Below are 23,251 nucleotides of genomic sequence, written 5' to 3'. Positions count from 1 at the left end.
TCTCTCCAGGTTCCTCCTTCATTAAAATACAAACTTGTTAGATTAAAGCTTCTGTTACTGACGCAGACAGCTGGAGACTCATTCCTGTTATATTTTCTGAAAGTGTGGTTGAAGTCTGCCGTCTGTGTGGTGCATTATAATGTGGATGCTCACTGTGTTAGCCTACAAAGCTGGCTGGGATTTCCTCCATCCCTGCTGGATGGATGTTGTCATAAAATCTATTAAGATGTAAATACGGTTAACCTCTCCACACATGATTTAAATATTTGGATTGGACGTGGATCTTTAACATGTCACCAATTATAATTCTGATTTTGAAGTAAAGCCACTTTTTGTTTTGGCTGTTTTTAATCAGTTCCAGTCGTGTTTAACCCCCATTTAGATTTACTTTCCCAAACTTTGTGGCACTAATGATTCTGTGTCCAGGTTTAAAACACCTGCTCTCTGAATTTGTACAGAAATTCTACTGTAAGTCTGAGTTTTGTGCTGCTTTGGAGTATCAGTTGTTTTATATTAACTGAGTCCTGAGTAAAGTGTGGTATTAATGCAGGCATGGTCTCAGTGTTTTCTTCAGCGTTCTGGCTGATGTTATTGAAGCCACAGTGAGCATTTTTGTCCGTTCACCAGTGTGGCGGTATTTGAAAAATATACATCACGGGTGAAATGAAGATGGTTAAACTGTTACATCGCAGCTTTAATTTGAATTAACGTGTTTGTCTGTCTGCAGGCTTCTCAGCCGGACGAGCTGACCATCGAGGAGCAGGAAATCTTGGAGGTCATCGATGATGGCGACATGGAGGACTGGGTCAAGGTACAATAATAACACAAACACAGTTGTGTAGCAGAAGCACTCTCCTGTTTGAGGGTTGGTTGTTTTGTGTATTAGTTCACTCTCTGGCTCTTAGACTGTTTGACAAACATTTAGTTTCAGTTTATATAAGAACTCGCACCGGTACAGACTATCTACTGGACGTTTTAGTGTTTCTCTGGGATCAGTTGGTCTGATGTGGCTTCAGGAATTAGAATAATTCAACTAAAATGCGTGCGGTGCATTGAGGCAGGTCAGGTTGGCCTGGGTGGTAGAAGCTCTGCTGAACATAAAGACAAATCAAAAAATGTACAAATACACAGTTCTCTGCTTCTTTTTTTGGCCTCACAGCCGTAAAGGGCTGATGGGAGATTCTCGTCACCCAGCCGGGCAGGCAGGTGGGCGGGCATGGCACCCAAGTTTGTGAATGCAATAATTCATGAATGAGGCAGTTTTTAAATTCATACCTTAAGTGCAGCTACTGAAAATCTGGGCCAAATCCTGATTGATGGTGATCCAATCCTGCCTCAGCAGCGCTCCGGTTCGATCACAGTTTGTCAGCTTCTGCTTTTTAACAGCGGTTCGTGGACTCTTGATCAGTTTTAGATCTGCGGAGTGACCTGGTCATGGATATAAAATGTTAATTTCATGATCTCCCAGCTACTTAGTTATCATTTTCACTTTGTTTGTCACAGACTGTTACAAAGTTGCTCCTGGACCTTTGGGAGAAAATTTGAGAAGTCTTTGAGGACATTTTTCGGGTGGTCAGTGGTGTATACTTAAATGTAGAAATGTCAGCTGTGGATGCTCCCATCATTGTGTGAAGTCATTCTTTTATAAACGCCTCTGCAGAGCTCCTGGTGTGTAGTCATTGTGTACTTTGTGTGTGGTTGTTTTCAGATCATTTCCCTGAAGGAACATTGTGCATTGTTGCTGTTTTACTTTTGTTTATTGTGTAAGTCTGGCTTTCCTGTGAGCCATTGTGCAAATGTTCCACGTGTTGAGCCAATATTTTATGTATATTTACTTAGGTGATTATCTTTTCATATACAGATATAGTGTTTTAATGGGGTATTTATTTTAATGAATATAATCATACATAAAAATGTGAGCAATATCATTTATATAGATCTGTTTTAGTGCTGTGATTCCCCACAGCATGCCCCAAAAGAGATCCCAATACCTCTGAGTGTTTTCAATCTGAATGAAAATAAGTAAGCAGCGGGAGGGGAGGCCACCGGTGTTCATGAAATCAAGCTTCATGAATTCAGCAGAGGCTTGTTTAGGATTTTAGATTTCTCGTTAATTCAGGAAGAGAGAACAAAAGCTCTCCTATTATTCTCTTTGTGGCTGTTATTAAATTCTGGCGACGATGCAGTGATATTGTTACAGCCCTACTCTTTACATCTGACTTTATTTTTTCTCAGTAGGAGTTTTCCTGTTGAAACATTTTTGGCTGTTGTCATCGTCTGTGTGCATTGTCTGTGTTTCCAGGCCAGAAACCGTAGCGGACAGGTGGGCTACGTCCCGGAGAAATACCTGCAGCTGCCCTCCTCCAACAGCCTGCTGAGCATGCTGCAGTCGCTGGCCGCGCTGGACGCCCGATCCCATTCCTCCAGCAACTCCACTGAACCTGAAACCGAACTCCCAACCGGCTCCGTCAACGGAGACTCCAGTGGTGAGATCCGCCTCCACCAGATAATATCGGAGTTTTGATTTCCTGCTTTGTTTAATACCCTCGTTGCCACTGTCTGTGTTGCAGTTTCATTCGCAAAGGCTTTGTACGACTACGCGGGACAAACGGAAGATGAGCTGTCGTTCCCAGAAGGCGCCATCATCCGCATCCTCAGCAGAGAGACCCACGAGGACGATGGCTTCTGGGAGGGCGAGTTTAACGGCGTTGTTGGTGTGTTCCCCGCAGTTCTTGTGGAGGATCTCACCGTGACCAGCGAGAATGGAGATGGGCAAAGAGACGGCAGCGCACAGGTAGGCTCACGCTGACTTAGCCGCTAAATTTCATGTTCTACACAATTAAAGTTCTTCTGGTTGAACGCACACACACTGTGTCCCCCCCCTGGATCAGCTGCCCCTACATCAGCGCAGTACGAATCTACTGTAGCAACTTATTTATGACACTAAGTCCTGTGTTGTTAAATAATTAATTTCTTCTTATTTTATATAAAATATTAAAGTTTGCACACCTGTCCACTGTTTGTGTTGAAGGCTTCCCCGTCCACACTCTCTCAGTGCGACCGCTCCCCTCGTGGTCCCTTCCAGCCGGGACCTCTCCACAGCAGCCCCCTTCAGACCCCCACCGTGTCCTCTCCAGTGTCGAGTCCCTGCAGCGCCACAGCCTCTCCCATTGGCCGACCACCCTCCTATCACAACGGACACCACAGACCGCCGCCGGCTCCACACAAAAGCCCCTTTCACAGTAAGAATCTCTGGTTTGTCTGTGAGTGGTTATCTGTAAGAAAAAAGGCCGGTGTGAATAATAATCTGCCTTTTCTGCCCTCTTCAGGTCCAGCACAAAGCTCCCCCCAACCCCCCAAATACCCGGAGAGCGGCGGTGGCACCATCCGACCCGTGAGTAAAACCTTCTGTGGTGACGTAAACGGCAGCAGACTTTTTTTATCTTCATTTTAACTGAGCTGGTGGATTTTTACAGGTACGTGCCGCACCTCCGCCCCCGAAGCAGCATCCTCGCGGGCAGGTGAAGCGGCGAGAGGAGGTTGAGATCACACTGGTGTGAAGGCGGCACCCCCTCGAGCAGGGACTCGTAAAAACACTCCCAAAGGAAACCCAAGGAAACTTAAAAACTCCTGAAGACGCCTGGAGACGGAAGAAGCCCCCCCACTCGGAGAAGGAACACCGCTGCGCCTTTTTCTTTTAACTTCCCGTTCAGTGTTCTTGTTTCTCAACACTACTTTACCCAGAGTTTGTACAAGGCTTCATTCTCACCCCCGAACAGTTAATAAGGTGATAACGAGCAAAAGAAGTTGATAGAAAAGTTAACATCATTTTATCCGTTAGTAAAAATCAGTGTGTTTGGACTCGCTGGCTGATATTTTAGGGAGTCGAGCTCATTCGTTCCCTTGCAGAGAGCTCAGTGTGGTATCATTCATCAGTTCGAGCAGCCAGTTTGGTTCTAAAGAACATGCAGCTGACTGAATGAGGCGTTTCATGATATTTAACACACCGACAGCATAAAACAGAGTCGTTAGCTGATGAGCAGACCCTGGATTTTCTGTTGTTTGAGACTCGGTCAAAGCAGCGTTTCATGTTAAAGTAAAACATGTTAGACTGGACTGACCTTGACCTTTGAGAGGTCAAACTGAAGGAAGCGTTTGTGTTTTACCTTCATTTTTCTGTTTACGAACAAAGACACGAGTCTGCAGAACATATCGTCGATCAGGCCTCTGTTCCCTAGATTTAGACACATTTCACACCCCTTCAGTGAGTCTTGATAATTTCAGCTGTGTTCTGAAATGAGAAACTGAACCCTTGAACACATCAGGGAACTGTTCACAGAGGTCCCAGAGACCTCTATAGGACCAGAAGTCTTTTGCAGACGCAGGGGTCGCCCCCTGGTGGCCTGTAAATAGAGTACAGTTTTTTTTTGTTGCTTCACTTTTCCAACCTGGCAGCTGTGTCAATGTTCTGATGTCTGTGGTCCTTTTTGGCAGTGACGTCATTCCCGAGTTTGTGCATTCCAGCAGGAAAGTCAGAAAAGCAAAGTAAGATGGGATTTATTTTAGCTGCAGCACGTTCATTGATAGAATGTGGTAAGTGCTTAGCGTGTGACTCATATCATGAGTCACAAATACAGGTGAGTGACAGAGCAGATTATGTTTATGTTCTCTGTCACCATCTTGGATTGTTGAGGCTGCTCTGACTTTCCAAGAAGGAAATACTAGTTGATGAAAATTACTACTGGGAGCTCAGGAATTCCGACTTCCGACTCAATCTGGAATGCACCGTAAGCCAAGGGCCAACAAGACAACAGCAGATATTTTGACGTCGCCCCCTGGTGACAGGACAAGGTTACAGCACCATTGTACAACCACACCGCTGCCTTCAGTGACCTTGCTTTTTAGGTGTAACCACTTTTCTGTATCTCTGTTGACACTTAATCGCAAAAAAAAAATGTTGTTTGAAGTCAAAATACAAAGAAATTGTGAGCAGTAATCAGCAAAAATAGTCTGATTATCGCTAATTACATCATCAGCAAACCATAAATCAATTCTCTGTTTTCACCTGAGCGATCTTTAGGCTGCCCGTGCTCCACACGGGTATTGCACATGTTTTCACTTCTTTTTTGGCTTCATTAGTCGATTATGTTTAAGATAAACTGCCTCCTGGCTCTGGTTTCACATTAAAGTCTCTGCAAGAAAACAGATAAGTTCTTCCTTCAGCTCGTCGGAAAACATCACTTCTAACTGATCGTGTTATGGATGCCTTAGCTGCAGAATTTCTCCTCGTTTATGGATTGAAGAAAGAATTTTTTATGTTATAGTTATGATTTCGCCCCCGTTGTGTCTCACGTCATAGCTCTTTGTTACCACCATCAGATTCACGTCTATGCAACAGAGCTGCACTTGTGAGCAAACCAAAAGTCTCGAAAAGAGGCTGGTCCTCTCCGCCGACACACGTGACCGCTCGCGGTTACACAAACAAGGGAAAAGTGGCAATTTTTACCTGTGATTGTTTTGGATCCCTTATCTTTTTTTCCCCTTCTAATGTTTAGGAAAAGTTTAAAGTGGGAAACATAGCACTTAAACACACAAACACACAGTCTAACTCTTTTGTTTTTATGTTGCATAATACAGAAAAAAACTGTTTTTACGACACTAATGATGCCAGTAACAGTTGCTGTTGGGGAGGACAGTTTACACTGAGCATGTGCAGTTTAAAGATGCCTTTTATTTTTAAGGAGGAAACCATCCTGAGCTGCTAGCTGTCCAGTTTAAAATCTATAGTGAAGCACTTTCTGATGTCTTCTTATTCCTTTTCAGTATTGTGGATGTTTTGTTCAATATTTCCTGTTTGATGTTTGTTTACCAGCCGTATTGGTATCAATACTTCCTGTTATTTAGCCGTAAATAGCCATTGTAGTGTCTTTGATTGAGATATGACTTATCGATCGTATTGATAGTTTACGGAGAGCTTAGAGATGGATATCTGTGCAAGTAATGGCACAGCTTTTTTCCCCTTTTTTGTTTTTAGAATTAGGATTTTAAGAAAACAAAAACAATTAAACTGTAGCTGAATCTGATCAGAGGAAAAGAGGTATCCGTCAGCCGTGACGCTGCGTTCTCGTTGATCTCCTTGAGATCTGAATGACATCAAACTTATTTTTGAAGTTTGCATTTACCCTGTTGTATTAAAAGAATAACTAAAGTTTCTTTTCCATTAGAGAATTTTTTGTTAACCTGTTTACTGGTCTCGATTATGCATCAAGTCAGAATCTGAAATTCATTTTCTTAAAGGACGTAAAAACTCCCACGTTTTACAGCGTCGGCTATGCGGAGGCTGCCAGGCGTCGTATTTACACACCCATGGATGTTTAACTGTATTTATTGTGTACAAATAAATGTGAAATAAAGATAGCTTAAATGGAACAAGACTCTGTTTTAACTCTTAATTCCTGCATCCACCTGTTTAAAATATATTATTTTAAAATAATGTGTTACATGACTACACAGGATGTTTCAGCTCAGTATATAGCAAATATAAAAAATATAAATAATTCTTAATTTTAAAATAAACATTAATCTGATTATTTAAAAAAATTATTGGACAAAAAGTACATGGAAAAAAGAACTCGGTGAAATAGAAAAAATAAAGTTCAATATCTTGAAAATCAAATAGAATACAAGCTTTGCTTTCTTCTTTCTTTTCAGTATTTATCTGTTTGTATAAGACAAAAAGTTTATCATAAGTAACTGAAAGTCTTTCGGCTCTTCGAAGAAAAACTGATGGGATCCAACAAATAAACAACTAAAAACTGCAGCCTCAAAAGTAAAACTCATTTGTTGCTGAAAACGAACGCAAATCCAAAGTGTTGTTGTTCCCACCCCAGAGCAGCAGGTGGCAGCAGCACGATACAAAGGAACTGTACTGTACTGGGATTTCTGTTCGTTTTTGTTTGTTTTTTTTCCAAAAAAAGAAGCCGTTTTTAACGTAAACTGTTGATTAAAGAGTTTTTTGTTGCAGTTTGACCTTCAGCTGAACTTAATGTTGGGTTTCTATTGATTTTAGAGAAGCTATTCGCTGAGAGGTTGTCATAATTCATGCATGAAAGGGTTAAAACTTATCCTTTGTTTCATTTTTTAGTGAAACTCTGGTAGAGTAGCTTTGAAACTGATAATTCAGCATATACTAAAAAATAAAAGCCTTTTCTTACAGTATATTTGTGTGTATTTTATTTTGCAATATTTCTAATTACCACACTTAAAAGTGAACAGCCTGTAATGCTATCATGACTCATCACTCAGATGCGTTTTCGTTTGAAAACGCATCTTTTTCTCTCCGTTTTGGCCTTCTGTCCACACTGAGACAGCGTTTTCGGTCAAGGAAAGCGCAGCGTTTTGAAAACGCTCTCCAAAGCGTATACATTTGACGCCGTTTTCGCGTAGCATTGTGGAAAGTGAACTGGAGCCTTTTTAAAAACAATGATACATTGTAGACTACGTCCACACGTACACGGGTATTTCTGAAAACTGAGATTTTTCGTTTTTTTAAAAAATCCCATCCACACCTCAACACCAAAAACGAAGGAAAATGCTGCCAGGAGCATGCCAAAGCAACAGGTGGCGATATATTCCTAACCGTGTAGAAATGTTGTCCAATCAGATGTCTAGACGCCTGGGCGGGAAAGGGTAAACAAAGATGGCGGCGCAAAGAAGCAGAAGTGAGTCCTATGTATGGAGGGACTGTAATTGTCTGTGTATGTAAGCATTTAAACACTACAGAGAGTAAAATTAACAGTATTTTGTCTAAGTCCGCCATTGTAGAAATTAATTTCACCGAAACAATAACTTGGCGCAGTGTGACTGCACACCTTTGACCCTGCGTTTTCTCCGTTTTCCTTGTCCATAGTAAACGCAAAAACGGAGTTCTTGAAAATCTCCACCCAGGCAGGAATTTTTAAAACTCTCCGTTTTCAGTGGCCGAAACGTGTGGACGAAAGGTACAAACGCATAGAAAAATCTACGTTTTCAAAAATACCCATACATGGGGACATAGCCTAGTCAAGTGATGCAATCATGTGATAAATTGTGACAGCCCGTTAAAGATTAATATCAGTTTGTACATGCTCCAGATAGCTTTTCTTCAAATTCTTTAATTCTCAATCGCTTTTGCAACTTTGTACTTTTGTATTACTCGCAGCAACAACTCCACCTCATTGTTAGTCCATTTAAAAAAACTCGTCGCTTTTCCTCGAACTTTTTGCCGCGATGTTTCAAAGAGCCGGAAAGTAAATAAAGGGCAGACAGAAATGAGGCAGGTCGAGTCACCTTGCGTTTCACGCATGCGCAGTACTGGAACGTAAGCGATTTAGGCAGTTTCAATGTGGACGCACAACTCTGTGAAAACGGTAGTTTGGACACGGAGCGTTTTTAGACAAAAACGCCTTTTTCAAATTTATCCGAGCTAGTGTGACGTAAGAACACAGGCCGTTCCAATGACGTCACCAATCGCCACACTTCAAAGCACAAAGCCTGCGTTGTCACAGTAACGCATTCTGCGATAGGAGGTCATATATAGGAGTGAACTTGACTCTCACACAGCCTGAACTGTCTGCCTGTCCTCATGTCTGCAGTGCTGCTGTCTCCTGTCACCCTGCATGTTTCTAAGGTTAGTTTTCTCCATATTTATGTTGTTCTTGTAGTTCTCTTTCATAGCATTCGCTTCGTGTCTCACTATGGGAACGCCTCCTGCGTGACCAGCCCTTACAGGCTGGCTAGGTGGCCAGTGCCTCCCTATATAATAGGCTGACATAGCGTCAGATGTCATTCAAAAACCTCTTCTCGCTTCTCACAGAAGCCTGTAGACAACTGTGCTATTGGGTGCTAAAGCTAAACTGTCCACAGATTCGAGTGAACAACTCGGTCGCCGGGCGCTTTGTTCCCAGCTTTTCAGTTGTCCACTAGCATACAAGCAGTAGCAATACTGTTCTATAGCTAGTGCTGGTGCCAAGTAGCAATACTTTCACCCAGGGAAGTAGCAATATTTTCCGAAAGCGAAGTAGCAACACTTTGCTAATAAAGGTACCTCTAGCTCACCATCAGGTAGCAATACCCTTCGACGCTAGCGGCTTTTACACATTAGGTAGCAATACCTGTAGAAAAGTAGCAACACTTTTCACCCCACGTTAGCGAGGAATAGCAATATTCTCCGCACTCTGTGTCAGTCTCGCTAACGTGCGCAACCCTCTAGCTAACCATGGCTACGACGGCCAACGAAGTTGCAAAACTTGGTCCTTGCGGCAAGAAGATTTCTGCCTGGGATACACACCCCGTGTGTGCGGCATGCCTGGGTTTATCTCACGCTCAGGCTGCCTTGACACCCGCACAAGACTGTATCCACTGCGCGGCTTTCCCACGCAAACTACTCCGCCGCAGGTTAGCTCGCCAGGCTAACCTGTCGGGTGGCGACCCTTTGCTGTGTGAGGCTGCTGCGGCACAAGGAGAAATTGAGATGGCCGATGATTTGGCCGCAACGCCAGGGCCGAGCTGGGCAGAGGCAGACCCTCAGCCCATCGCGACCGCTTTCCCGTCGCTGGAAGCACACGGAGATCGTGTGTTTTTCCCCGATGCTGGAGTCACCTGGGGAGGAGATGCCAACAAGGACGGAGATGAGTCGGCTGACTCTGGCCAGAGTGAGGGGGAGAAGTCACTGTATGATCCTGATAGCCCCGCACTGGCCAGGGAAGCACTGGCTGGCGGTGATTTTTCAGCAGCTGTGCTTGGCCGTTACCACTACGCAGAGACCTCCTGTCTCAAACACAGGGGGGAGTATTTCCCCCCCCCCCACCCAGAGAGGCTAGCTCTGTGGGCTTGGCCCGTGAGTGGTTTAACCTGAACACAGTGGGGCTCCCTCATAGTGTTATCGACACTATTCAGTGTTCTGGAGCATCGTCTACTAGGACGCTATATGAGCACAAGTGGCGTGTGTTTGAAAGCTGGTGCTTAGAATCACAGGCCATCCCTTTTCAGTGCTCTGTGGCTGTGATTCTGTCATTTCTTCAGGCCCTGATTAATAGGGGTAAAGCCTTCTCCACCATCAAGGTGTATTTGGCAGCAATTTCAGCCTGCCATATTGGTTTTGAGGGAAAGACTGTTGGCCAACATCCCTTAATATGCCGTTTCATGAAGGGTGCACGGCGTAAATTGCCTACGTCTAGGCCGTTGGCTCCATCGTGGGACCTTCCCACAGTGTTGGCTGCGCTCTCCTTTTGCCAATTTGAACCCCTGGAACAGGTTGAGTTAAAATTTCTGTCCTTGAAGACGGCTCTATTAATTGCTTTAGCTTCTGCTAAACGTGTGGGAGAGATCCACGCTCTCTCAGTGCATCAGTCATGCATTCAGTTCTCCTCGGATAATACGAGGGTCAGTATGCAGCTCAACCCTGCCTTTGTCCCGAAGGTTGTCGGCACATGTTCACCTATAGAACTGCCGGCCTTTTGCCCACCGCCTTTCTCCTCAGAGGAGCAACAGCGGCTGCATACCTTATGTCCAGTCCGTGCTCTGCGCATTTACATGGACCGAACCCAGAGTGTCAGACGAAGTGACCGGCTGTTTGTGTCCTGGGCTAAACCACATATGGGAAAGCCTGTGTCTAAACAGCGCCTCTCCCATTGGATTGTAGGAGCAATTGCCCTGGCCTATACTAGCAGGGGCCTTCAGCCCCTTGCTGGCTTACGTGCACATTCCACTAGAGGTCTGGCGACCTCATGGGCTCTCTTTAGGGGAGTTTCTATTCAGGAGGTGTGTGCAGCTGCATGCTAGACTTCACCTCATACATTTGCTAGGTTTTACAGGTTAGATGTGACAGCACCTAACCTAGCGCGTTCAGTCCTCAGTGCAGGTTCTTCCCGGGTGGGGGCCTCTCCCCTGTGAAGTGCTGTTGGGGACAGTTGTCTTCTTAACAGGCATGTCTGGCAATCCGGGAGTCATTATTTCTCCCATAGTGAAACACGAAACGAATGCTATGAAAGAGAACTTAAGGTTATGTATATAACCCCGGTTCTCTGAGTAGCATGAGTGAGTGTCTCACCAGACCGCCCTCCTTGCTATGGAAGCGAGGAAGAGGTGGGCTTGTTTTGAATGACATGTGACGCTATGTCAGCCTATTATATAGGGAGGCACTGGCCCGTCCTGACATGGGCGTCACCTAGCCAGCCTGTAAGGGCTGGCGTAATGGTATTTGACCTTCTGATAAGGTCACGCAGGAGGCGTTCCCATAGTGAGACACTCACTCATGCTACTTAGAGAACCGGGGTTACATAGATAACCTTAAGTTTTTAGCCTCTGTTTTTTGTCCTCAGATCTCCCGACGCCCCTCGCGATGCCCCTCCTTCTTCGACTAACCCTCTGCATAGGAGCCGTGAGAGCCAGGAACTTGTGAGTTTTGTATGTCCACTCAGGCATCATTCATACCTGGTGTGTAGGAAGTTCCTGTCAGAAGGAGGGGGCACCGCGAGGGCGTCGAGGGGCGGAAGGCGGTGCCTTAGTGCCTCTCTCCTTCTGACATTGTAAAGGAACCCTAACTTTATTATTTTTTTAATACTAAGATATATATATATATATATGTATGTATATGTTTTTTGTCCTCAGATGAGGTTTGAAGTGTCTGTGTGGTGCAGCTGGTCTGGTCTGTCTCTGTACAGTCGAGGCTGCACCCACCTATAAAAGGTGGAGGCTCACCAGGACATGCACACCTCACAAGTTCCCGGCTCTCTCGACTCGGTTGAAGACGGGTTTCTTGGAGAAGGGGAGGGCAGTGAGGCACAGTCCCCCGTCCCCCGACGCCCCTCGCGATGCCCCTCCTTCTTCGACTAACCCTCTGCATAGGAGCCGTGAGAGCCAGGAACTTGTGAGTTTTGTATGTCCACTCAGGCATCATTCATACCTGGTGTGTAGGAAGTTCCTGTCAGAAGGAGGGGGCACCGCGAGGGCGTCGAGGGGCGGAAGGCGGTGCCTTAGTGCCTCCCTCCTTCTGACATTGTAAAGGAACCCTAACTTTATTATTTTTTTAATAGTAAGATAGATATATATATATATATATATATGTATGTATATGTTTTTTGTCCTCAGATGAGGTTTGAAGTGTCTGTGTGGTGCAGCTGGTCTGGTCTGTCTCTGTACAGTCGAGGCTGCACCCACCTATAAAAGGTGGAGGCTCACCAGGACATGCACACCTCACAAGTTCCCGGCTCTCTCGACTCGGTTGAAGACGGGTTTCTTGGAGAAGGGGAGGGCAGTGAAGCACAGTCCCCCGTCCCCCGACGCCCCTCGCGATGCCCCTCCTTCTTCGACTAACCCTCTGCATAGGAGCCGTGAGAGCCAGGAACTTGTGAGTTTTGTATGTCCACTCAGGCATCATTCATACCTGGTGTGTAGGAAGTTCCTGTCAGAAGGAGGGGGCACCGCGAGGGCGTCGAGGGGCGGAAGGCGGTGCCTTAGTGCCTCCCTCCTTCTGACATTGTAAAGGAACCCTAACTTTATTATTTTTTTTAATACTAAGATATATATATATATATATATGTGTATATATATGTTTGTATGTATGTATGTATGTATATGTTGTTTGTCCTCAGATGAGGTTTGAAGTGTCTGTGTGGTGCAGCTGGTCTGGTCTGTCTCTGTACAGTCGAGGCTGCACCCACCTATAAAAGGTGGAGGCTCACCAGGACATGCACACCTCACAAGTTCCCGGCTCTCTCGACTCTGTTGAAGACGGGTTTCTTGGAGAAGGGGAGGGCAGTGAGGCACAGTCCCCCGTCCCCCGACGCCCCTCGCGATGCCCCTCCTTCTTCGACTAACCCTCTGCATAGGAGCCGTGAGAGCCAGGAACTTGTGAGTTTTGTATGTCCACTCAGGCATCATTCATACCTGGTGTGTAGGAAGTTCCTGTCAGAAGGAGGGGGCACCGCGAGGGCGTCGAGGGGCGGAAGGCGGTGCCTTAGTGCCTCCCTCCTTCTGACATTGTAAAGGAACCCTAACTTTATTATTTTTTTAATAGTAAGATATATATATATATATGTATGTATATGTTTTTTGTCCTCAGATGAGGTTTGAAGTGTCTGTGTGGTGCAGCTGGTCTGGTCTGTCTCTGTACAGTCGAGGCTGCACCCACCTATAAAAGGTGGAGGCTCACCAGGACATGCACACCTCACAAGTTCCCGGCTCTCTCGACTCGGTTGAAGACGGGTTTCTTGGAGAAGGGGAGGGCAGTGAGGCACAGTCCCCCGTCCCCCGACGCCCCTCGCGATGCCCCTCCTTCTTCGACTAACCCTCTGCATAGGAGCCGTGAGAGCCAGGAACTTGTGAGTTTTGTATGTCCACTCAGGCATCATTCATACCTGGTGTGTAGGAAGTTCCTGTCAGAAGGAGGGGGCACCGCGAGGGCGTCGAGGGGCGGAAGGCGGTGCCTTAGTGCCTCCCTCCTTCTGACATTGTAAAGGAACCCTAACTTTATTATTTTTTTTAATACTAAGATATATATATATATATGTATATATATGTTTGTATGTATGTATGTATATGTTGTTTGTCCTCAGATGAGGTTTGAAGTGTCTGTGTGGTGCAGCTGGTCTGGTCTGTCTCTGTACAGTCGAGGCTGCACCCACCTATAAAAGGTGGAGGCTCACCAGGACATGCACACCTCACAAGTTCCCGGCTCTCTCGACTCGGTTGAAGACGGGTTTCTTGGAGAAGGGGAGGGCAGTGAGGCACAGTCCCCCGTCCCCCGACGCCCCTCGCGATGCCCCTCCTTCTTCGACTAACCCTCTGCATAGGAGCCGTGAGAGCCAGGAACTTGTGAGTTTTGTATGTCCACTCAGGCATCATTCATACCTGGTGTGTAGGAAGTTCCTGTCAGAAGGAGGGGGCACCGCGAGGGCGTCGAGGGGCGGAAGGCGGTGCCTTAGTGCCTCCCTCCTTCTGACATTGTAAAGGAACCCTAACTTTATTATTTTTTTAATAGTAAGATAGATATATATATATATATATATATATGTATGTATATGTTTTTTGTCCTCAGATGAGGTTTGAAGTGTCTGTGTGGTGCAGCTGGTCTGGTCTGTCTCTGTACAGTCGAGGCTGCACCCACCTATAAAAGGTGGAGGCTCACCAGGACATGCACACCTCACAAGTTCCCGGCTCTCTCGACTCGGTTGAAGACGGGTTTCTTGGAGAAGGGGAGGGCAGTGAGGCACAGTCCCCCGTCCCCCGACGCCCCTCGCGATGCCCCTCCTTCTTCGACTAACCCTCTGCATAGGAGCCGTGAGAGCCAGGAACTTGTGAGTTTTGTATGTCCACTCAGGCATCATTCATACCTGGTGTGTAGGAAGTTCCTGTCAGAAGGAGGGGGCACCGCGAGGGCGTCGAGGGGCGGAAGGCGGTGCCTTAGTGCCTCCCTCCTTCTGACATTGTAAAGGAACCCTAACTTTATTATTTTTTTAATAGTAAGATATATATATATATATGTATATATATGTTTGTATGTATGTATGTATATGTTGTTTGTCCTCAGATGAGGTTTGAAGTGTCTGTGTGGTGCAGCTGGTCTGGTCTGTCTCTGTACAGTCGAGGCTGCACCCACCTATAAAAGGTGGAGGCTCACCAGGACATGCACACCTCACAAGTTCCCGGCTCTCTCGACTCTGTTGAAGACGGGTTTCTTGGAGAAGGGGAGGGCAGTGAGGCACAGTCCCCCGTCCCCCGACGCCCCTCGCGATGCCCCTCCTTCTTCGACTAACCCTCTGCATAGGAGCCGTGAGAGCCAGGAACTTGTGAGTTTTGTATGTCCACTCAGGCATCATTCATACCTGGTGTGTAGGAAGTTCCTGTCAGAAGGAGGGGGCACCGCGAGGGCGTCGAGGGGCGGAAGGCGGTGCCTTAGTGCCTCCCTCCTTCTGACATTGTAAAGGAACCCTAACTTTATTATTTTTTTAATAGTAAGATATATATATATATATGTATGTATATGTTGTTTGTCCTCAGATGAGGTTTGAAGTGTCTGTGTGGTGCAGCTGGTCTGGTCTGTCTCTGTACAGTCGAGGCTGCACCCACCTATAAAAGGTGGAGGCTCACCAGGACATGCACACCTCACAAGTTCCCGGCTCTCTCGACTCGGTTGAAGACGGGTTTCTTGGAGAAGGGGAGGGCAGTGAGGCACAGTCCCCCGTCCCCCGACGCCCCTCGCGATGCCCCTCCTTCTTCGACTAACCCTCTGCATAGGAGCCGTGAGAGCCAGGAACTTGTGAGTTTTGTATGTCCACTCAGGCATCATTCATACCTGGTGTGTAGGAAGTTCCTGTCAGAAGGAGGGGGCACCGCGAGGGCGTCGAGGGGCGGAAGGCGGTGCCTTAGTGCCTCCCTCCTTCTGACATTGTAAAGGAACCCTAACTTTATTATTTTTTTTAATACTAAGATATATATATATATATGTATATATATGTTTGTATGTATGTATGTATATGTTGTTTGTCCTCAGATGAGGTTTGAAGTGTCTGTGTGGTGCAGCTGGTCTGGTCTGTCTCTGTACAGTCGAGGCTGCACCCACCTATAAAAGGTGGAGGCTCACCAGGACATGCACACCTCACAAGTTCCCGGCTCTCTCGACTCGGTTGAAGACGGGTTTCTTGGAGAAGGGGAGGGCAGTGAGGCACAGTCCCCCGTCCCCCGACGCCCCTCGCGATGCCCCTCCTTCTTCGACTAACCCTCTGCATAGGAGCCGTGAGAGCCAGGAACTTGTGAGTTTTGTATGTCCACTCAGGCATCATTCATACCTGGTGTGTAGGAAGTTCCTGTCAGAAGGAGGGGGCACCGCGAGGGCGTCGAGGGGCGGAAGGCGGTGCCTTAGTGCCTCCCTCCTTCTGACATTGTAAAGGAACCCTAACTTTATTATTTTTTTAATAGTAAGATATATATATATATATATGTATGTATATGTTTTTTGTCCTCAGATGAGGTTTGAAGTGTCTGTGTGGTGCAGCTGGTCTGGTCTGTCTCTGTACAGTCGAGGCTGCACCCACCTATAAAAGGTGGAGGCTCACCAGGACATGCACACCTCACAAGTTCCCGGCTCTCTCGACTCGGTTGAAGACGGGTTTCTTGGAGAAGGGGAGGGCAGTGAGGCACAGTCCCCCGTCCCCCGACGCCCCTCGCGATGCCCCTCCTTCTTCGACTAACCCTCTGCATAGGAGCCGTGAGAGCCAGGAACTTGTGAGTTTTGTATGTCCACTCAGGCATCATTCATACCTGGTGTGTAGGAAGTTCCTGTCAGAAGGAGGGGGCACCGCGAGGGCGTCGAGGGGCGGAAGGCGGTGCCTTAGTGCCTCCCTCCTTCTGACATTGTAAAGGAACCTTAACTTTATTATTTTTTTAATAGTAAGATATATATATATATATATATATATATATATATATATGTATGTATGTATATGTTTTTTGTCCTCAGATGAGGTTTGAAGTGTCTGTGTGGTGCAGCTGGTCTGGTCTGTCTCTGTACAGTCGAGGCTGCACCCACCTATAAAAGGTGGAGGCTCACCAGGACATGCACACCTCACAAGTTCCCGGCTCTCTCGACTCTGTTGAAGACGGGTTTCTTGGAGAAGGGGAGGGCAGTGAGGCACAGTCCCCCGTCCCCCGACGCCCCTCGCGATGCCCCTCCTTCTTCGACTAACCCTCTGCATAGGAGCCGTGAGAGCCAGGAACTTGTGAGTTTTGTATGTCCACTCAGGCATCATTCATACCTGGTGTGTAGGAAGTTCCTGTCAGAAGGAGGGGGCACCGCGAGGGCGTCGAGGGGCGGAAGGCGGTGCCTTAGTGCCTCCCTCCTTCTGACATTGTAAAGGAACCCTAACTTTATTATTTTTTTAATAGTAAGATAGATATATATATATATGTATGTATATGTTTTTTGTCCTCAGATGAGGTTTGAAGTGTCTGTGTGGTGCAGCTGGTCTGGTCTGTCTCTGTACAGTCGAGGCTGCACCCACCTATAAAAGGTGGAGGCTCACCAGGACATGCACACCTCACAAGTTCCCGGCTCTCTCGACTCGGTTGAAGACGGGTTTCTTGGAGAAGGGGAGGGCAGTGAAGCACAGTCCCCCGTCCCCCGACGCCCCTCGCGATGCCCCTCCTTCTTCGACTAACCCTCTGCATAGGAGCCGTGAGAGCCAGGAACTTGTGAGTTTTGTATGTCCACTCAGGCATCATTCATACCTGGTGTGTAGGAAGTTCCTGTCAGAAGGAGGGGGCACCGCGAGGGCGTCGAGGGGCGGAAGGCGGTGCCTTAGTGCCTCCCTCCTTCTGACATTGTAAAGGAACCCTAACTTTATTATTTTTTTTAATACTAAGATATATATATATATATATGTATATATATGTTTGTATGTATGTATGTATGTATATGTTGTTTGTCCTCAGATGAGGTTTGAAGTGTCTGTGTGGTGCAGCTGGTCTGGTCTGTCTCTGTACAGTCGAGGCTGCACCCACCTATAAAAGGTGGAGGCTCACCAGGACATGCACACCTCACAAGTTCCCGGCTCTCTCGACTCGGTTGAAGACAGGTTTCTTGGAGAAGGGGAGGGCAGTGAGGCACAGTCCCCCGTCCCCCGACGCCCCTCGCGATGCCCCTCCTTCTTCGACTAACCCTCTGCATAGGAGCCGTGAGATCCAGGAACTTGTGAGTTTTGTATGTCCACTCAGGCATCATTCATACCTGGTGTGTAGGAAGTTCCTGTCAGAAGGAGGGGGCACCGCGAGGGCGTCGAGGGGCGGAAGGCGGTGCCTTAGTGCCTCCCTCCTTCTGACATTGTAAAGGAACCCTAACTTTATTATTTTTTTTAATACTAAGATATATATATATATATGTATATATATGTTTGTATGTATGTATGTATGTATATGTTGTTTGTCCTCAGATGAGGTTTGAAGTGTCTGTGTGGTGCAGCTGGTCTGGTCTGTCTCTGTACAGTCGAGGCTGCACCCACCTATAAAAGGTGGAGGCTCACCAGGACATGCACACCTCACAAGTTCCCGGCTCTCTCGACTCGGTTGAAGACGGGTTTCTTGGAGAAGGGGAGGGCAGTGAGGCACAGTCCCCCGTCCCCCGACGCCCCTCGCGATGCCCCTCCTTCTTCGACTAACCCTCTGCATAGGAGCCGTGAGAGCCAGGAACTTGTGAGTTTTGTATGTCCACTCAGGCATCATTCATACCTGGTGTGTAGGAAGTTCCTGTCAGAAGGAGGGGGCACCGCGAGGGCGTCGAGGGGCGGAAGGCGGTGCCTTAGTGCCTCCCTCCTTCTGACATTGTAAAGGAACCCTAACTTTATTATTTTTTTTAATACTAAGATATATATATATATATGTATATATATGTTTGTATGTATGTATGTATATGTTGTTTGTCCTCAGATGAGGTTTGAAGTGTCTGTGTGGTGCAGCTGGTCTGGTCTGTCTCTGTACAGTCGAGGCTGCACCCACCTATAAAAGGTGGAGGCTCACCAGGACATGCACACCTCACAAGTTCCCGGCTCTCTCGACTCGGTTGAAGACGGGTTTCTTGGAGAAGGGGAGGGCAGTGAGGCACAGTCCCCCGTCCCCCGACGCCCCTCGCGATGCCCCTCCTTCTTCGACTAACCCTCTGCATAGGAGCCGTGAGAGCCAGGAACTTGTGAGTTTTGTATGTCCACTCAGGCATCATTCATACCTGGTGTGTAGGAAGTTCCTGTCAGAAGGAGGGGGCACCGCGAGGGCGTCGAGGGGCGGAAGGCGGTGCCTTAGTGCCTCCCTCCTTCTGACATTGTAAAGGAACCCTAACTTTATTATTTTTTTTAATACTAAGATATATATATATATATGTATATATATGTTTGTATGTATGTATGTATATGTTGTTTGTCCTCAGATGAGGTTTGAAGTGTCTGTGTGGTGCAGCTGGTCTGGTCTGTCTCTGTACAGTCGAGGCTGCACCCACCTATAAAAGGTGGAGGCTCACCAGGACATGCACACCTCACAAGTTCCCGGCTCTCTCGACTCGGTTGAAGACGGGTTTCTTGGAGAAGGGGAGGGCAGTGAGGCACAGTCCCCCGTCCCCCGACGCCCCTCGCGATGCCCCTCCTTCTTCGACTAACCCTCTGCATAGGAGCCGTGAGAGCCAGGAACTTGTGAGTTTTGTATGTCCACTCAGGCATCATTCATACCTGGTGTGTAGGAAGTTCCTGTCAGAAGGAGGGGGCACCGCGAGGGCGTCGAGGGGCGGAAGGCGGTGCCTTAGTGCCTCCCTCCTTCTGACATTGTAAAGGAACCCTAACTTTATTATTTTTTTAATACTAAGATATATATATATATATATGTATGTATATGTTTTTTGTCCTCAGATGAGGTTTGAAGTGTCTGTGTGGTGCAGCTGGTCTGGTCTGTCTCTGTACAGTCGAGGCTGCACCCACCTATAAAAGGTGGAGGCTCACCAGGACATGCACACCTCACAAGTTCCCGGCTCTCTCGACTCGGTTGAAGACGGGTTTCTTGGAGAAGGGGAGGGCAGTGAGGCACAGTCCCCCGTCCCCCGACGCCCCTCGCGATGCCCCTCCTTCTTCGACTAACCCTCTGCATAGGAGCCGTGAGAGCCAGGAACTTGTGAGTTTTGTATGTCCACTCAGGCATCATTCATACCTGGTGTGTAGGAAGTTCCTGTCAGAAGGAGGGGGCACCGCGAGGGCGTCGAGGGGCGGAAGGCGGTGCCTTAGTGCCTCCCTCCTTCTGACATTGTAAAGGAACCCTAACAATATTCTTTTTTTTAATAGTAAGATATATAAGTATGGACAGTGAACATTTTAAGCCCACTCGGCAGCGACAGATGGCCACCCCTTCCTGAGCCTGGTTCTGTCGGAGGTTTCTCCCCGTTAAAAGGGAGTTTTTCCTCCCCACCGTCGCCAAGTGCTTGCTCATAGGGGATTTTTTTTGGGCTTTTTTTTTTAAACCAACTGCTGATAAGTTCACTGGCATCAAGTTTAGGACTCTGCAAACATTTAAATGGATAATTCGTCATCAAGTGAGGAATGATCCATTTAAATCATATTTGAGAGTCACATATATTTGTATATAAATATGATTCGTTGGACAATAAGGCCAATCACAGACTAATTTGGACAATTGGGAAAAATTAAATAACTAAAAAAAATTGGATAAAATGCATGTGTCATTGTTTCATATTGATTTCAAATAACATACCATTTGATTTCAACATATTTTTTTTACACTTGCAGTGGTGTTATTTTGTTATGATCCTGTTCATTTTAAATCTAAATCTAAATCATCTAAATAGAAATGGAAAACTAGAAAAATTAAAAATATAGCTTTACTAATCTGAAAGTTATTTGTCATTGGATCCATCATTCCCACAGTGGAAACACATCATTTCATATTATGTTCAATTCAGTAGTTAAAAGTATAAAATTTAATAATGTCTATTTTTAGTTTACTATTTTAATAAACACATTTTTTAGTCTTTTAGAAACACTAACATCATACATATCCAAATATGAAGCAATGTTTTAACTCCCATTTACATACAGACCTGTGGCCAACTTTATAAACCATTTTGAATTTTTTCCAGCTGAGGCGTTCAAAATAGATATACTTTTGATTGTCACAGTGTAATTTGGGCAGCTGCCTGCCTAATATAACATAACGTCACCACAATATTTTACATTAAATGAGGAAATGTATCTTTGTTTCCTCAGCTAAGACTGCTTTGCTGCTGTAGCTTGTGTTTACATGTATGTTGAGAGTGACATCTGATTTAAAAGCAAGAAGCAAAAGCCACTGAGCACCATCAGTCAGCACAGAGGCAATGCTACAAATTTAAGTAACGAAGGTCAATTCTTTGTGTATGTACATGCACAGAGCACATGTGCACACGGTTGTGCAGATTAACTCACAGATGTATATGACAACTCACGTTTGTGGCATTGACATTGTTTTCCAATCTTAAATGTAATACATACATTTCCGTCATTGGCCATAATTCTTGCAAGGAAGGGACTCAAAGGTCACAAGTTATTAAATAAAATTTATTAAACACACCATTAAAAGAAGTTCACTATTCACTCCTTAAACATCATAGCTAGCAGCAGTTATTTATATCTATGAAAGAGAGAGCTTAATTGTTTGATTAAGCTTGACTGGAATGTCAGCTCCACACTGTGGCTGGTTGATTAAATAAGTTGGGGGAGCAAAAGTAAAATGAGCTACTTGTGGGATACTATTTAACTTGGGTTGGGTTGGGTAAGCTGCTCATTTTATGCTCATTTTACTTTTCAGATGCTGTCAAGCCTGGCAGTTTGGTGTAATTGTTAGCCTAGTAATTCATAGTAATATATTTCTCACACACAACCTCAACCTCTGCCTCTCCATGTGAGCAGAGACGCAGCAGCATCTTGTTTCTACAGGAAGCCTGATTAAAATGTGAGGCATTTATACGGTGTACAAGATTAATAACAAATATTCACTGTCTGCAAACCATACCAGGGTGGACTATTCGTTTTCCCAGTGGGTCACACGAAAAACTGAGACTGGTGTGGAGGCTCAAACTAATAAGCTGAACTCAGTTCTAATCAGTATTAATTTTATTTCTTCATAAACTGCTACTGGCATGAGTGCATATTACAACTTCACTGCCACAGTATTCCTTGTTTTCCTTACACACAGACCTTATAGGAGGTAATTGAGAGAAAAAAGAGGGGAGGATGGAGTGGGTGAGTAATGTCATTAGGTGAGGTCATTTGGGATATTTTATGGCAATGAAGCGGAAAATTATTGAACTTTAAACTGGATACATTTAAAATTGCATTGTTTTTCTGATGCAGCTTGTATTTTATGCAAAACATGTTAAATCTTGTGGGAATGTTCACTTTCAATACATTTCAGTTATGCAGTGCTGAGTGTCAGACATGCTAAGGCAGCGGTCCCCAACCCTCGGACCGGTACCGGTCCGTGAGTCGTTTGGTACCGGGCCGCGAGAGTTGAGGCTCAGGTATGAAATGTGTGGTTTTCAGTGTTTTTATCAGTTTTCAGCGTTATTTTGTTATCGTTTTTATCGTTAACTCAGTTTTCCTGGGTCTTTTCACGTGTGTTATGAATAAATCTTCTTTTTTTCGGTACCGGTACTAGTTTTATTTTGTTGTATTTATCCGCGACACCTTAAAGGCTGGTCCGTGAAAATATTGTCGGGCATAAACCGGTGCGTGGCGCAAAAAAGGTTGGGAACCGCTGTGCTAAGGCACATGTAATGAAATAACTTGTTTGAGCTTTTGTAAAGAGTTCATTTCTAAATGTTTACACAAATGAGACTTCTCACCTTGGTTATTGTTTCAGCTTCACAAAGGCTTCAGTGTTATAATGAAGAAAAAGGAGCATCACTTCAATACATCAGCCGTGTTGTCAGTGATGTAATTTGAGATTTTGCTGGAAGAAGGAGATGTGAGTAAGGTCTTTATGTTTCTGCTTGGACCTTCTGTCCCTGCAACCCAAACCCAGATAAGCAGCAAGATATGGATAGATGGATGAGTAGATGTCCTTCTGACATAATTATGTCATGAAGAAACATGAAAAAATAGTTTAACCAGTGCACTTTAGGTCTTAAAAACATGAACAGCATCTCTTAAATATATGCATCCATTTTTATCTCAAGTCTCAAGCATTTCCTTAAAACCATATCAACACAATCCAGTGAAGTGAATTAACAGTTTCTCCAAAGACAGCTGCTACATGCAAAGGAATCAAAATTCACAATGCCATCTTCTCAATTCTGTTGGAAAAATATGTCCCATAATTTTTTAAATGGTTAAGAGACAGAACAAATAACCATGTCTAATGTAGCATCTGTGATTTAAACGAAACACAAAACTGTATCAGTTTTCAATTGAGTACGTTTTGTATGATTTTGCAAATTTAAAAAAAAGCACCATGATCTACTTTAAGGAACACAAGCAGGATATTTTGGAGTGACCTGACTTGAAAACTCTGCAGGTGGATATTAAAAATGCTGCATCTTCTGCAAAGCAGCCTAAAAATATCCAACAACATCAAAAGTGCTTCACTGAAAAGTGGGTGAAATTTTTTTAATCAGTAATGAAAAGAATGCACAAGTTGATATGAATATCACAAGGTCTGCTAGCTAAGGGTGTTGCAATCTAGAAACACT

The 23,251-nt window shown here is 45.5% G+C and overlaps 1 protein-coding gene across 1 annotated transcript in view; it reads left to right on the top strand.

Moving 5' to 3' along the window:
- LOC113030191 (F-BAR and double SH3 domains protein 2-like) overlaps positions 1 to 3,706 on the top strand; it is a 42,372-nt gene extending 38,666 nt beyond the window's left edge. The window contains exons 15-20 of the mRNA XM_026181371.2: positions 728 to 811; positions 2,303 to 2,486; positions 2,571 to 2,794; positions 3,032 to 3,242; positions 3,330 to 3,394; positions 3,477 to 3,706. Coding sequence (XP_026037156.1) covers positions 728 to 811; positions 2,303 to 2,486; positions 2,571 to 2,794; positions 3,032 to 3,242; positions 3,330 to 3,394; positions 3,477 to 3,560 — 852 coding nt within the window. The 3' untranslated portion in view covers positions 3,561 to 3,706. The remainder of the gene's footprint in view (positions 1 to 727; positions 812 to 2,302; positions 2,487 to 2,570; positions 2,795 to 3,031; positions 3,243 to 3,329; positions 3,395 to 3,476) is intronic.
- The last annotated feature ends 19,545 nt before the right edge of the window (positions 3,707 to 23,251 follow it).

Source organism: Astatotilapia calliptera, chromosome 10, assembly GCF_964374335.1.
Source record: "Astatotilapia calliptera chromosome 10, fAstCal68.1, whole genome shotgun sequence".
Classification (NCBI taxonomy): Eukaryota; Metazoa; Chordata; class Actinopteri; order Cichliformes; family Cichlidae; genus Astatotilapia; species Astatotilapia calliptera.
This window is presented reverse-complemented; position numbering and strand designations above follow the sequence as displayed.